The following is a 16,239-nucleotide window of genomic DNA, read 5'->3' as shown; positions in this document are numbered from 1 at the left end:
GTTTTCCTGGCTTTAGCTTCTCGTGTGTGCATCATGTGCACGGCAAACGCTTTCTGGGCTGTCTCTCACATAATGAACATTTGGTTTGCATTTAACACACGTTACACACTTCAAATGCATGCATGAACCTCTATGACTTACCAAATTACATTGCGAGCACCTCACTAATCATGACTGGTCTGTTTCCCTACCTTTTCTTGATACATCTGGCTCCACCTTTCTTATTCTTTTATCTGCATGACACACTCATGCCTTATGGCCTGGCTTCCCACATGTGAAACATTTGGTGGCTTTCTTCTCGGTCCGTGGCACCATACCACCGCCTCGGGCAATCATCTTTTCTCAGATCAGGGCTATTATCTATATCTACGTGATTACTCTGCTATTCACAATAAAGTGCCTGGCAGAGGGTCGAATGAATGTATGTTTCTCTACCGTTCCACTCTCGAAAGGCGTACAGGAAAAACGAGCACTTAAATTTTTCTGTGTGAGCCCTTATTTCTCTTGTTTTATCATGATGATCATTTCTTCCTATGTAGGTGGGTGCCAACAGAAGGGTTTCGCAATTGGAGGAGAAAACTGGTGATTGAAATTTCATGAGAAGATCTCGTTGCAATGAAAAACACTTTTGTTTTAATGATTGGCACTCCAATTCACATGTCATGTCTGTGACATTATCTCCCCTACTTCGCTATAATACAAAACGAGCTGCCCTTCTTTGTACTTTTTCAATGTCATCTGCCAGTCCCATCTGATGTGGATCCCACACCACACAGCAATACTCCAGAATAGGGCAGACAAGCATGGTGTAAGCAGTCTCTTTAGTAGACCTTTTGCACCTTCTAAGTGTTGTGCTAATGAATTGCAGTCTTTGGTTTGCTCTACCCACAACATTATCTATGTGATCGATCGAATTTAGGGTATTTGTAATTGTAATCTCTAAGTATTTGGTTGAATTTACAGCCTTCATATTTGTGTGACTTATCATGTAATCAAAATTTAGTGGATTTCTTTTAGTATTCATGGGAATAACTTCACGCTTTTCTTTATTCAGGCTCAATTGCCACTTTTCACACCGTACAGATATCTTACGTAAATCATTTTGCTATTCATTTTGGTCATCTGATGACAGCATCATCTGCAAACAATCTAAGATAGCTACTCAGATTGTCTCCTATGTCGTTAATATAGATCAGTAACAATAGAGGGCCTATAACACTTCCTTGGGGAACGCCAGATATTATTTATTTTTTACTTGATGACTTTTCATCTATTACTACAAACTGTGACGTTTCTAACAGGAAATCACAAATCCAGTCACACAACTGAGGCGATATTCCATAGGCACACAGTTTGGTTAGAAGACACTTGTGAGGAATGGTGTCGAAAGCCTTCTGGAAATCTAAAAATATGGAATCAATTTTACATCCCCTGTTGATTGCACTCATTACTTCATGAATATAAAGAGCTAGTTGTGTTTCACAAGAACGATATTTTCTGAATCTGTGCTGACTACGTGTCAATAAATCATTTTGTTCGAGGTACTTCATAATGTTCGAATACAGTATATGTTCCAAAACCCTACTGCAAATCGACATTAGTGATATAGGCCTGTAATTCGATGGATTACTCCTACTTCTCTTTTTGGGTATTGGTGTGACTTGAGCAATTTTCCAGTCTTTAGGTACGGATCTTTCTGTGAACGAGTGGTTGTATATAATTGCCAAATATGGAGCTATTGTATCAGCATACTCTGAGAGGAACCTGACTGGTATACAATCTGGACCGGAAGCCTTGCTTTTATTAAGTGATTTAAGCTGCTTTGCAACACCGAGGATATCTATTTCTATGTTTCTCATCTTGGCAGTTGTTGTTGTTTGTAATTCATGAATATTTACTTTGTCATTTTTGGTGAAGGAGTTTCGGAAAATCATGTTTAATAACTCATCATAAATCCCTTGGATAAACACTGCTCAGCCTTATCTCCAAGTGAGAGCAATGCTGCCTTGTAGCTCCAATTCTCACATGGTACCTCTAATTGCTAAACACTGCTCAGCCTTATCTCCAAGTGAGAGCAATGCTGCCTTGTAGCTCCAATTCTCACATGGTACCTCTAATTGCTTCCATGAAATGATGCTGCATGGTATCCAGCCTCGAGGCCCACTGAGCTACACTTTTCCCATATTCTTGCTGACTTGGAAACATCTGATGTGCCTAGAAATGAAGTATTCTTTTAGTAGCATAATGTCCTCCTAATATGGCATTCACAACTTGCTAAGCAGCACTTAGATCTGTGACTAATAACTTGCTACGTGCTGACACACTGCTTTAGATTTTAACAAATATCAAAAGGGAATCGTGCTGCTCTGTATCTGTAAGTTCAAACACTTGGTCACACTTGTCAAGGAACTCATTTAGAGTGGTCGTAGTGCCATCAAATGATTGCGGTATTTATTTTTATCACATCTGACAAACTAAGAAATTACCTACTTTGTGACTCGAACACATCAGAACCTGTGCCCAAAACATTATATCCATCTCATGATATGCCTGCTAGTCTTATAAATCACTAATGGAATTAACACTCCTGCTGTTGCTGTTGTGCACCGTCTGCTGCCTCTGCTGATGTCTGTCTTCTGCTGTCTTACACCTCCATCTGCAACCTTGAGTGTCCATCTGCGCTTTGGCCGCTGCTGGCTGCCCTCACACCGACTGTTACATGTGCCACTGTCTGTCACCACAGGTGCTGCTGTAGTACTACCTGTGCATCATCTACAACCCCGTGCTGCCCAGTGCAGCTGCCATTGCTGTTGCCTACCTCTCACACCATCGTCTGTGACCTCGCGCCGCTGTCCGCAACTGCCGGTGCCGATGCACCACCTCTGCGTGCCATCTGCAATCCCGTGCTACCCTCTGTGACTGCTGGCTGCCCTCACGCCATTGTTCATATCCTTGCAGTGCCATCAGCCACTCCTGGCTACTTTTTGGGGTGTTCTCTTCGATCCCAGATACTGTCCATCCGCTCCTATTGAGGCTGCACTGCCCCCAGCCACTTCCCGGGATGACCACTCCATCCCCAGGTGCCGTCTGTCTGCTGATCTGGTCCTTGCCTCTTCTTGTGTCTTTTCCAGGCGCCGCCCTTTCCTTGGTGCTGGATAGAGCCCATCTTCTTCTTCTTCTTCTTCTTCTTCTGCCACTGGTATGTGTATGGGTTATTCAAGTATTGGAAAAGGAGTTCTCAAAGCCATTCCGTCAATTTGCTTGACGTTGGGCTGAGCAGGTTCAGTATTCCAAAGAGAGGTAACCTGTTCCTATTACTCGTGGTGTAACAGCTCACACTAATCCACAACCAACCCCACACACCTGGCACCAGAAAATAAGGTCCCTAAGTTGCATCCAGTGAACTGTCTAGACCAGGGCTTCACAACATACGTGCTCGCGGAGCAAGCTGTGAGCAGGAAGGCACGAGCACAGAGCAGCGCGAGCACGCTACCCCCACTACCGGACCAGAGCGGAGAGTGGGGAGAGTCACGTGGGGCACGCAACAGCTGCCGCCAGTCAATGTAAATCCCCCCCCCTCGCAAATGAACAACAGTGGTACACTGTGTCCCCACAAGTTAACTTTACAATACATCTTCTGCACCTATTTTCCCCAGAAACCATGTTGAGCCATCTCTGTCACTCTTTTGGCATACATACAGATATACACTCCACTCAGGGTTGAGCAGGCAGTTCTCCATATCTCTTTGAACTGTGCTTTGCCTTGCGCAAAATCTGCAGCTCGAAGCCAGCTCTCCTCGGCCTCTCATCTTTTGGCTAATGCCTTAATGCATTCGTCCCCAAACCAAATCATCTCGCCCCTGTTTTGCTTCTTTATGACTGCATATACCACCTCATTTACTGGATCCTTGACTTTTTTCCACACTTATTCTGGGTTCATCTGTGGATCCTCTTCCTGCAGAATTTGAAAGTGGTTGCTAAGCTGGAGCTGCAATTCATCTTTCTTTGCCTAAATTTGTCACTAGTGCCCATCACAAATCCTATGCTGATCACATGGAGCATGATGTTATTATTCATCTGCCCCTGAATAGGAAAGTGTACGAGAAAGCACTTGAGTGTGAGAATCCGACACTTAAGGATGTGCTCAGTGTAGCACTGTCCTTTGAAGTGTCCCAGGCCACAGACAATCACATTGCTGCATGGCAGGAGGTATCAGAAGTTCCTCAGTCAATCCCTGTTAGGCACACTTTCAGTTTCTCTATTTCTGATGAGGTAAATTTAATGTCAGATCAAGTTCTGTAACAGCAACTGGAGTCCCTCTCCTCTAACTTTTCGTCACTGTTTTTCCCTGGGCCCAGTTGTGCTACCAGATTTCAGGCCCACATTGCCGTGAAAGAGTCTGCCCACCCTTAGTTTTTTCAGGCACAATAAGTGCCAGGCACATTGTGTGACTCTATCAAGGGCGAATTAGTCCATTTGACGTCACTCGATGTCATTGAGCCTCTTTCTTCCAGTGAATGGACCAAGCCACAGGTCATCATTAAGAAGCTGATGGGCAAGCTTTAACTCTGCGGCGACTTCACGGTCACGATTAATGCACAGTCCATGATAGATCCATACCCTTTGCTCCACCATGACAATTGCTTGCAAAATTATCAGGTGGCCAATGCTTTTACGAGATTGATTTATCAGAAGCGTATATCCAAATCCTCGTGGATGAGGCCACTAGGTGCCTTCTTGTTGTCAATACAACTTTCGACCTATACCAATATCAACACTTGCCTTTTGGAATCACTACCGCACTCACAATCTTTCAGCATTTATTTGAACAGCTGACAGCCTCTGTGCCTGGCTGCATCAATTACCTTGACAGTATCATTGTTTCAGGTTCTTTCAACCACCGCATTAAGGCAATTGCAGCTTTTCTGCAGCCAATCTCCATTAAGGAACTGCAGGCCTTTCTAGGCAAAGTTGTGTACTATCCAAGTTTATATTGTACACATCGTCTGTTGTTCAGCCCCTGTGCATACTTTTGCATAAAATGTGCCTTTTTTTTCTGGGCCCAAGCTTATGACAGAACATTCACTTTGCTTAAATCTAAGCTACAATCACGTCTGGTCACTTTTCAGTCACTGTCTTGGCATGGTGTTCATGCAAAAATATGTGGATGGGTCTGAACGACCTATTGCTTATGCTTCTAAGACTTTGAACTCCTGCTCCTCAGTGGTATTCTCAGTTTGAAAAGGGGGCTTTAGTGATTGTGTTTGCCCTCAAGAAATTTCGCATCTTCTTGTATGGTTCTAATTTCCACTTGTCATGGATCACAAGCCCGTTGGTTGCACTTTTTAAGCTTTTGGCTTTCATACTGGACAAGGCATTACATAATTTGCAGCGGTGTGCTCTCTCCCTCTCCCGTTATCATTGTCAGATCCTTTACCGGTTGACGGCGCAACATGTTAATACCGATGCTTTATCTCACCTTCTGATGAGGCCGGACCCAGCGTTCGATCAGCACGAGTTGCTTTGTTTCTGTTTAGATACTGAGAACCAGAATGATAGCATTGGCCATCGCTTTGCATCCTGTGCTTAGTCGGGTCCTCTCTTTTTGGTAGCACTGCCCCACCTTTCTGTGTTTGACAGGATTCTTTTGTTAGCTATGGAGGACGCTGCCCCCTGGGTACACCAAAGCTTTGGCCCACCAGCATCTGTATTGGCCAGGCGTGGATGGAGACTTTACACAGCTTATTGCTACTTACATTCAATGTGTTCAGCAACAGGCAGCACTGCAGGCCTCTTTTTCCCCCTCGCCCAGGCTACAGCGGCCGTGGGAGTGTCCTACATAAGAATTTTGCTGGATGCTTCCTTAAGGAAGAATTTGATCAACACTTTCAAGATCTGACAGCACTAGACAGTGATTTTGATCTGTTCTCCTCCCCATATTCAGCAAATATTGAAGAGATTCGTCCTGAGCTGCAACTAGAAATTATTGACCTGCAGTGTGACAGAGAATACAGAGACAAATTTCAGAGCAAGAAAAACATTTTGGAATTCTACAGACACTTCCCTCAGGATAGATTTCCTCGTTTGCACAAACTGGCGGCTACAATAATATCAATGTTCGGTTCCACGTATGTTTGTGAACAGTATTGGCTCATTGTATTGAACACCTGTTCCAAATTTCCCTATGAGACACTTCATCTGTCCATGTCCATGTGGCCACTATTTTGGCCCTGTCTAAGATTTTTGTGATTGAGGGACTTCATATACCATGGTTACCTATAATAACCCCATCCCCCCTTTGTTTCACAGGAAATTGCATCATTTTCTCAGGCTAGTGGTATTCACCATCTCACAGCTCCCCCATTTCATCCTCAATCTAATGGCGAGGCCGAACAAATGGTTTGGATTCTAATCCGGAAGTATGTATCCGACAGGCCCACTAAGCTGTATTAGACCATTTTTTGAATTCATAGTCTTTCACTCCAGTGTGGGACAAGAGCATGACAGAACTGCTACATGATAGTAACAACAGACCATCCTTCACCTGCTACATCCGACACCATCCACTGGCATCACTGGTTCCACAACAGTTCCGACTGGGTGCACCTGTCTGGGCTCATGATTTCAGTTGCAGGCTGAACTGCGTACGTCACCAGGGCCTGCACCTGTGCATTGTCCACACTCCTGATGGGCGGCCGTCCCCTCATTTTGACAAGCTGTGGCATTCGTGGCGGGGTCTCATCCAGAGAGCCCACCGACTCCCCCCCTACCTGCCAGTGCCTCTTCCTGTGTCACAAATGGTCCAGATCACGCCACAGCGGGGGACACTGCCTGCTGGATCGCTATCTGGGGTCCCTGCCTCCACTCCGACTCCTAGACTGCCATTGCCGTTGCAGCCCCTGCTGCACCTGAGATGCTGCAGCCATCACTGCGTCCTGTATGGCACTCATCTCCGATGTCTCTGGCACTGACCACTGACCTTAACAAGGATGTCATTGGGATGCTCTCCCCAGTCCTGCTGTACGACCTGTCACGAGAGGAAAGACAGCACACCTAACAGCCTCCGCATCACTTCCACCTCTACTCGCTGGTGCCTGCCCTCTGCATGCTGCAGCAGCCACTACCTTCAAGTGATGAAAAGGACATCAGGGTCATCATTGATGTTTTCCATGACTAGTAATCTCAGTGTACTGTGTGACCAGTCCTTTTTTGGTATCAGTACTCTTTTTCAGTACCAGGGCTTTTTTTCTGTGCCTGGTGTATGTTTGTATGTATGTATGTGGTTTTCCCACCCTTTAGAAGGAAGGTGGGATGTACCTTCACTCAGGACACATGTAATTTCATAGATCTCATGTCCACACAGTTAACAGGCGAGCTTATAGAGGCCACCTGGGTCAGCCTCCTTTTGTGCTCTGGTGAGCTGCCAAAGAAACAGTATTATTTAAACAATCATAAACAATGCTCGGCCTATTCTTTGTGCTATATTACTGTTGTCCTGTCAATGTGTTCAGTGCTATGCCTAACCTGTATTTCACTTGCTGCTCTCTCTCTCTCTTTCTCTCTATCTCTCTTCCATAAATCGTGTTTGTGCTAAAACAGTAATATTATGAAAAGGGTAGAGTGCTACTCGCTATATAAACATTTAGTAGTTTTTTTCGTTGTGCCTGTCTGCAACTCAACGTCTCAGCTATATGGTATCAATCTATCCTTTCCATAATATTGTCATTATTCCATCTGAGATTTTCCATTGTTTGTTTCTACTAAGTGGTAAGCATCCTTTGTTTACATTCAATAACTCCACAAAAGTATTGTGGATGTATACATAAATCAGCAGTGGCAAACAACTGAACATATTATATTATTGTAAAAAGACTTCCAGAATTGAAGTTTTATTGCCCAGATCACAGTTGATGTGTGTCCTGATTACTATTTCAGCAAAGTTGTATTGCCATCTTCAGATCATTGGTTACGTGAATTATAAAGCCCCTTTGTGTAGCACATTGCCATCTGGCTACTGAAAACGTGGATGTAAACTCATAGAAAGGTGCTCATTCAACACTAACCACTCTAAAATAACAGCCATAACTGTATCAGCAAGACATAGAAGTGTCAAATACATCAGATTGAACACATCCACTGCTGTCAAACGTGTGTATGTTGATAACTGTTTCCAGTTTGGTACGGAGCCAGTTATCAATGTACATACATCTGACAGCAGTGGATGTGCTCTATCTGAAGCCTTTGATATCTGTATGCCATTCTGATACCATTAGGGCTGTTATTATAGAGTACTCAGTGTTGCATGGGAGTGTCTTTTCTGTGAGTTTACCTCCATGTTTTCGGTAGCCAGATGGCAGTGTGCTACAAGTAAGGTCTTTATAATTCACATACTCGATGATCTGATGATAGCTGTGCTGTAACTAGTAATCAGGATTTGTATCAAACTGTGATCTGGGCTATAAAACTGTTTTTCCAAAATTGAAATTATTTTTGCCTTTTTATATGGACATGAAAATCGCTCACCTTCTGACAATGTCAGGTAATTATAATTTATTATGTTTGGAAACTTATGGCAGCATATCATCAGAGCATGTGATCTAGGTCCCAAGTATGCATGTGTTATTGCGATGGCATTTATTTGCCTCAATTCCTACTGTGATTTTTTCCATCTCCAATTAAGCCAACTTTCCTTTATTTATGTATGTATTTATTTTTATTTTTTCCCACTGAAGGAAATATATTGGCAATTTTTGAAGATCTTCTCTAAAAGTGATATTGCAGTTGCTGACCAAAAATCTATGATACGTGAAACTGTTGACCAGAAGTACTGATCGCTATTGACATTGATTTATTCCGTAGCACAATGTGTGTGAAAATGAAAGGAAAAGTCACAAAGTTTCATACGTGAGGAATTGCATCAACCCTGGGTGTTAGTTTGTAGAATCTTTCATATTTATTCCTTAAAAGTGAGCTTTGATTTGTTAAAAATGAATGTTGTCTTGAAATTTTCATCGAGACTGACAGAGATTTAATTAATAACAGAACTTTCTTGAAGTGGGTTGCTTAATACAGGGATTTACTGTACATATCAAGTGCCAAAAATACAAGAAAGAGCTCTCGATATGGCAAAGGAAAGGGAAGGGTTGGAGAAAATGCCACAAAACTAGAATAAACAAGGGTGCTGTGTTGAGAGAAACCCAGCAGAATAGAATGAGATAAGGATGAATAATGAAACCCGAGCAGTATACTAGAACTGCAAACACAAGAAATTAAAAATGGCTGGTAATATAGTTGTTAGGCCAAATTTAAGATATCACGACCATAGGAATGTACATATGCAACAAAAATCATTAGCATAAGAGAAAACCAAGATAGTGGGTGTAGTATTTGTAAACCCTTCGGAAAATTACTGTAGTGTTCCTACTTGTACTGCTGGATTTAGTTGCTTTTCTTTTATTTCTAGTTTTATTTTAGAGCAGTACTGACATTTTTAAATATGTGAACTGTGTGAACTTTAAATATGTTAACTGTGTCTGATTCCCATTCTTCAGTTATGTTGTGTAACAACTGGTGTTCTTATGCAGTAGAGTAGTCGTGGCAGTCTTACATTATCTCACCTCCTTTGATGATGGATTTACTTTTCTTTAATTTGTTAATTTTATTTCAGTGTTTGTGTACGTGTGATATGTGCCATTTCTCATTGTGTTCATATCACTACTCTGTTTGTAATGCTATTTAGCTATTTTATCAATGAAAATAATCCATTTTTAAAAATATAATACAATTAGATAGATGAAAACCTTGTTCACCTAGGAGCAACAGGAGAAAACACACATGAAAGTTATGGAAAAGTGCAAATTTCTGGAGCCAGTGGCTCCTTCTGGCAGAAGGGTTGAAGGCAAAGGAAGAGGGATGAAGGAAAAGTAGTGGTGAGGCTTATGGGGAGAGTTACTGAAAAGCCATCCAGAACCATGGGTCCAGGGAGACTTAACCGGGCAGGAGGAGAAGGAAAGGAGGCTATTGGGGACTTCACCATATGAGATTTGAAAACCTGAGAGCTTAACAGAAGCTGATAGTAAGCAAGACAGAGATTACTTACAAAACATCGTTCAAGAGATAATAAGAACAGAAAATAAGTGCATTATATGTGGTAGACAGGTGAAATGGGGATGGGGAAAAATAGTCCAAAAATAAAAGATATAGAAAACTAAAAGTGAGTGACAAACAGGAATAATTACCTAAAAGAAATACTGAGACTGAAGAAGTTAACAAAATTTAGATCAGGTTGATGACAAGAATCAAGGACAAATTGTAACACCAGTTCCCACCTTCACGCCTAACCTCTCTACTGCACCCCCCCCCCCTTCCCCCCTCCAGTCCCCCCTTCCCACTGACACAAAATTCTCAGAAACCCGCTGGTGGGAACTGGTGTTACATCATATCCAGGGTTGTCACCACCCTCCTGTTCTAACTGTATGTTAATTTATTCAGTCTCAGCATTTCTCTTCAGTAACTATTGTTTTTCTTTGCTTGCTTTTAGTTTTCTATATCATTTATTTTCTGACCTGTCTATTTTTTTCCCTACCTCCATCTCACCCATCTACCAAGTATAATGCACTTATCTTCCTGCTTTTATTACTACTTGCACAATGTTTTGTTAGTAATCTCTAATTTGTGTGTTACCCTATCTTCCATCTTGTAACCTCTGAGGTTTTAAAATCTCATCTGGTGCAGTTCCCAACAATCAGTCTTTCCTTCACATTCCATACGGTAAATCTCCCCGATTGAAAATTGTTTAACTATTTTGGTTGCTGCTTCTTTTGCTGTGTGATATTCACCTCCTAATATTATTTTCACAATAGTACCATCTAAAACATTATTGTTTCTTAAATCAAAAGTAAAATTCATGTGAGAAAACTGTAAAATTACAGGGAGACAGAATGACTGGCCACTGCTTACCTCCAGAAGACAAAATTCCGGTACTGTTGATAGACACATTTAAAAGTGACAAAAGAAGGTTAGAAAGTTTGAGGAAAGGTGGGAAGGATGGGCAGGTCACTTTGAACCCTAGATGAGAGGGAACCACAGTTGTGAGGACTGTTTCACGGCAGTACTGCAACTTTGCCTCCTAAAAGTAAGTATTGGCTGGCCAGTTTGTCTCTTTGTACTTTGTTTTTAACATTTTATTGGGGCTCTCTTTCTATTAACCACTCCTAAGCTTTAGTCTTCTTTGAATTTTGTTGGTTTATTTTGTTAAAGTAAAACGAATGTATTTTCTTCTTACTTACTTTGCAGCTGTGTGTGATGCTCTATCGTTATTAACAGTAGTATTAAATTTTCCAATTTTTTTCATTATATTTCACTTTTTTTATAGCTAAGTGGCTCTGCTTTCTGTCGTAGTAATGCCTGTCCATCTTTTCTCCTCTGGACTTAGGTGAGATGTGAATTGGGAATAGAACTGAGCAGCAACTAAGTGAAGCTGCAAATATTGCATATGTGAGACTGCAGGAGCTTAGAATCTGTTTATAGGCTGATGGTCATCATGAGATCATATACTTTGTTGTTTTCTCACCATTATTTTCCATTCATTATAATGAAACAATATTTGCAAAACCAGCAATTTTTGTTGGTAATCAATTTAGTTCATTCATTGATTAACAAACTGGACTCATATTCAGTGTGAATGGGATTGTGATTTCCATATAGCCGTACTGGTTAACACTTTGCATGCTTTCTACAAACCAGTTAAGGCTTTTTTGAATAAGTCCACAGCCCTGTCTTGTTCTCTCCAACTGTGCTAATTGTTGATGTCGATAACACCAAGATGTTAAATTGTAACGTTTCTTCCATTTGTGATTGTCCTGGTATGGACACATGTGGCAGCAAGTAATTTGAGGAATCTGATAAGTGCTAACGGATGATGATTTAGAATCAAACATTTATTTCGTCATATTTGCAACAGACAATGAGTTGGAATCCAGGCAACAGATATACTTATAAGGCCATTGCCGGGAGCCTCTGGAGAAGATAATTAGCTCAAATGTCAAATCTTTGTGCTCAAACTGGAGTCATCTTGGCTAGAAACTCAAGAGCATACCAGCACTATATTTTTTTTATTTAATTTTAGATCAAGTCTTAGTTATCTTCATTACAAAAAACTAACAGATTGCTTGCACAGAGAGATTGACTTTTGTGATATTTGATTGCAAAGTACTGTCTTTACTTTTGGGACAGATTAACTGTTTAAAAAGAAAGGATATTTTAACGTATATTTTGCATAAGTTTTGCGAGTTATCATGTTAAAAACAAGTTATTTCATTATTGTTCTTTTTAAAATCCCAGGTGACAGTTGAAAATTTCATAAGGCTTCTGACAGGGCGCCTGCCCCCTGGGACTCCACGATCAAAGCAACTTCTGACAGATGAAGGCAGCAATATACTTGTTTATCTCACTGGGCATGGAGGTGATGGCTTCCTCAAATTCCAGGATTCTGAAGAGGTTACAAGTCAGGAACTTGCAGATGCATTGGAACAGATGTGGCAGAAACGAAGGTAAATAAAAGTTATTTGTAATCAGCTTACTTAATCACTTATAGAAATAAATAGTATGTATTTTTTTAAATATAATCTGCATATGTAATAAAAGAGGATGGACTTGATCTAAAACTGTTTCACTTACATGACATTCCTATGTTCTTTGCCCTAAATACTCTCCAGTAATGGCTTGTGCATAGCACATTTATCACATTTGTTTGTGGTTTTCATGGAAAAATAAGTTTTCACACAATGGTTATGTAGCTTTTCAGACAGCCCATTTATTGGTCTGTGGAAGGTTAAAAATGAAGGGCAGATCGCTCAGACCCCATGATGAGAGGGAACACATCTGTAGTGAGAATAGAGGAGATGAAGTTCATCTTATTCCGTAATATAGTGTGTCATACAGTTTATCAGGATATTGGCTTTATAAGCTACAATGGATCTGATAAATTTGCATAAAACTGTACTAGATCAGTTGAAAGTTTAATATTAGTCAGAAGAAATTAACAGTAAAAGGCTGCTTGTCTAATATATTACTCTACAACATTACATGACTTCTTACAGCAAAAAAAACAGCTACACATTTCAGCCAGAAAAGTCATTATTGGTAAAAGATACACCAACTGCCAAACACTTGTCTCTTCTTGGTGATAAGGATGTATCACTAGTGTGTGTGTGTGTGTGTGTGTGTGTGTGTGTGTGTGTGTGTGTGTGTGTGTGTCAAAATCCAGTGTGGTCTCCTTGATTCAGTTTCCCAGAAAGTGGCTTTTTGATTTTTTTGAGTGTATTGAAGTGGATTGGCCTGCCCATTCCTGTCACTTAGCCCATGACAAGAAGTATTAAGAGTTTGAAGTCTATGGATTGGAGTAGGAGTGCAGAGAAAGCTGGCAGTAACAGTTAAGGCATCATTTTGCAATGCATTTACAAGTTGAACATTCAAAGGAAACAGTCATAATAGATGACCATATTTTTACTGTTTCAACATAGTCAGAATGTTGGAGATTCCTATGAATTGAATGTTTTTGTCAAGAATCATCCAAACAAATTGATTGCATTGCATTGTTTCATTTGTGCAAGTCAAGGCTTTTATACTGCACAAAATTTTAAGGAGGTGTTAATGAATTACACAGAGCTGCAATGGTTCTGCTCTTTATGTGAAAATGGATCTGTTAGAGTGACTTTTTAATGCTCTGCATGAAAATGGAATCTGTTTGCTTCTAACATTTACAATTTTATGTAATCCCTAAAGTTTCCTATCTTTAAATTTCCCACATAATATACACTGCAGGAAACTGTAAAGTGATTCAGCATGGTCGAATGTGAAAAGAATGATACTTCCTGAGTTGTTTAGAAGTACACAAACACATCACCATCATTGAGTATAAATTTGAAGTGAAATTTTTGTTTGTCAATGTTATCAGGTTATTTCAGATCAATATAATAATGGTGACTTCATCAAGAAGTTCTCCTGTGAATGACCCTGACGTGTTTTGTTGCATATGCATATGCTCTCTATCTCCCAAAAGCAGCACAGAGAAAATAACCTCATTTATCATAAAATCATATCTATCTTACTTCGGTATAAAGTTAGGAGACCAGGACAAAACTTTTGCACCACGTACTGTTTGTCAAACATGCATTGCAGGCTTCAGGCAATGGACACAAGGCAAGCAGATGTCTTTACCATTCAGGATTTCAGAGGTATGGAGAGAACAAAAAAACCATGTAGATGACTGGTATTTTTGTATGGTGAAAGTTGGCAGGCATAACAAGAACTGTATGAAATAAATTATTTATGCAAATCTAAAATCAACCATAAGCTACATACTACATGGTCCTAACATGCCCGCACATGAACCACCCACTACTTTAGAATCTTTATCATCACCACCATCACCATCATCATCAAGTGAAACTTCAGATCCTGACTATGACTTCACACCCACAAAAGAACAACCAGAGCAGTTTACACAAGAAGAGCCAAATGACTTGGTAAGAGGTTTAGGTCTCTCTAAAGAAGCAGTACAAGTTTTGGGTTCTCTATTAAAGGATAAACATTTGCTTACCCGAGGCACAACTTTCTAATGGTTTTGGTCAAGAGAATCGGAATTTCTCATGTTTATTGTAAGAACATTGAAGGTGTGTTATCAAGATACAGTGTTACATACAACATCAGTGAATTGAGGTTATTTCTAGATTCTAACAAAAGAAGCCTCAAGACCATACTTTTACACATTGGAAATAAGTATGGCTATGTGTCAGTAGCATGTTCTGTGCAGTTACAAGAAACCTATGAAAATGTTGAGATGCTGCAGAAGACTGTTTAAAACACCAGTGGGTTGTATGTGGACATCCAAAAGTGATAGAAATGCTACTGGTAAAACAGTCAAACTTTACGAAGTTTCACTGTTTCCTGTACCTCTTAGATAGTCATTCCCATGAATCACATTGGAATAAAATAGAATGGCCTACCAGAACAACACTGTATCCTGTAGGAGAAAATGTGATAAGAAAACCTCTGGTGAAATTCGAGAAAATTATCCTACCGCTTCTTCATATTAAACTTGGCATCATGAAACAGTTCATCAAAGCATTTCCTAAGTTCCAAATTTTCTTTTTTGCCTGAGGCTAAACTTCAAGAAGGAATATTTGTGGGACCGAACATTAGAAGTTTGGTGAAAGATGAAATATTTGGAAATGTACTAACACAAGAACAACAACTGGCTTGGACAGGATTTAAGAATGTGGTTGACAATTTCTTAGGTAACAGGAAACTACCAGATTTCAAAGCCATGGTGGAAAAAATATTGATAACTCTGAAAAATTTAGGATGCAATATGAGCCTTAAAATTCATTTTCTTTGTAGCCATCTTGACTTATTCCATGAGACTCTAGGAGGCGTTAACAGAGAACGTGGACAAAGGGCGCATCAAGACATGAAAGGAATACAGTCATCTTATCAAGGCAGGTGGGATGAAGGGATGACGGCTGAGACAATGCTACAGCATTGAAGAAAAGACAATGATTAGGTCTTTAAACAAATGAGTGCTATTTGATTTTGTGTACTGCATATATTTGAAAATAGTTTACAGGTTACTACTGGTGTAGCTGTAAGTGTCTTCTTAATATATTAAAATGTCTTAATGTTATATAAATCTGACAATTCTTTATAACATTATTACAATTCTCTCATATGTGATAGTGAAGATCTAACTTCACATTCTTCAACAGTAGCCAGCAATTAATAAAAATTGTCCTTCAGGATTAAACACCTTGAATAAAAATTTAATTTTTCAGACCAGTGTTATCAAATTATAAAAATTTGCCAGAGTGATGCTGCACTTTTTAATGTTGTGTGCAAAAATCGTCAAGTGCTTTGTCTTAGAATGTAGATCTAAAATCAAACCAAAGTTTTGTTTTTGACTATAGGAGCTGATTGCATATTACCATAACAAACTATATTTAATGATCCAGGTATAAGGTCCTCTTAAACAAACAGCCAATATATTTCTAAAGCTCAAGGTGTGTTTACACCCCACACCTGTGTTTGTCTCACATGGAAGAAGAGGCATGAACATAAGTGCACGTATCTTTTTCAGCACATGCCTAGACAGAACCACTTATGCTGTTGCAATGGTCAAGATGTCTGCTTTGCTGGCAGCATATGTTGCCACACAAGTATACTTTGAAACAAAGATGAGCT

At 40.2% G+C, this 16,239-nt stretch overlaps 1 protein-coding gene across 1 annotated transcript in view; it reads left to right on the top strand.

The window, feature by feature from the left end:
* The window catches only part of LOC126188088 (putative GPI-anchor transamidase), a 65,377-nt gene that overhangs the window by 25,474 nt on the left and 23,664 nt on the right, over nucleotides 1-16,239 (top strand). The window contains exon 4 of the mRNA XM_049929547.1: nucleotides 12,343-12,551. Coding sequence (XP_049785504.1) covers nucleotides 12,343-12,551 — 209 coding nt within the window. The remainder of the gene's footprint in view (nucleotides 1-12,342; nucleotides 12,552-16,239) is intronic.

The sequence above is a fragment of the Schistocerca cancellata genome, chromosome 5 (assembly GCF_023864275.1).
Source record: "Schistocerca cancellata isolate TAMUIC-IGC-003103 chromosome 5, iqSchCanc2.1, whole genome shotgun sequence".
Lineage (NCBI taxonomy): Eukaryota > Metazoa > Arthropoda > Insecta > Orthoptera > Acrididae > Schistocerca > Schistocerca cancellata.
The sequence above is the reverse complement of the archived record's forward strand: the minus strand, read 5'-3'. Positions and strand labels throughout refer to the sequence as shown.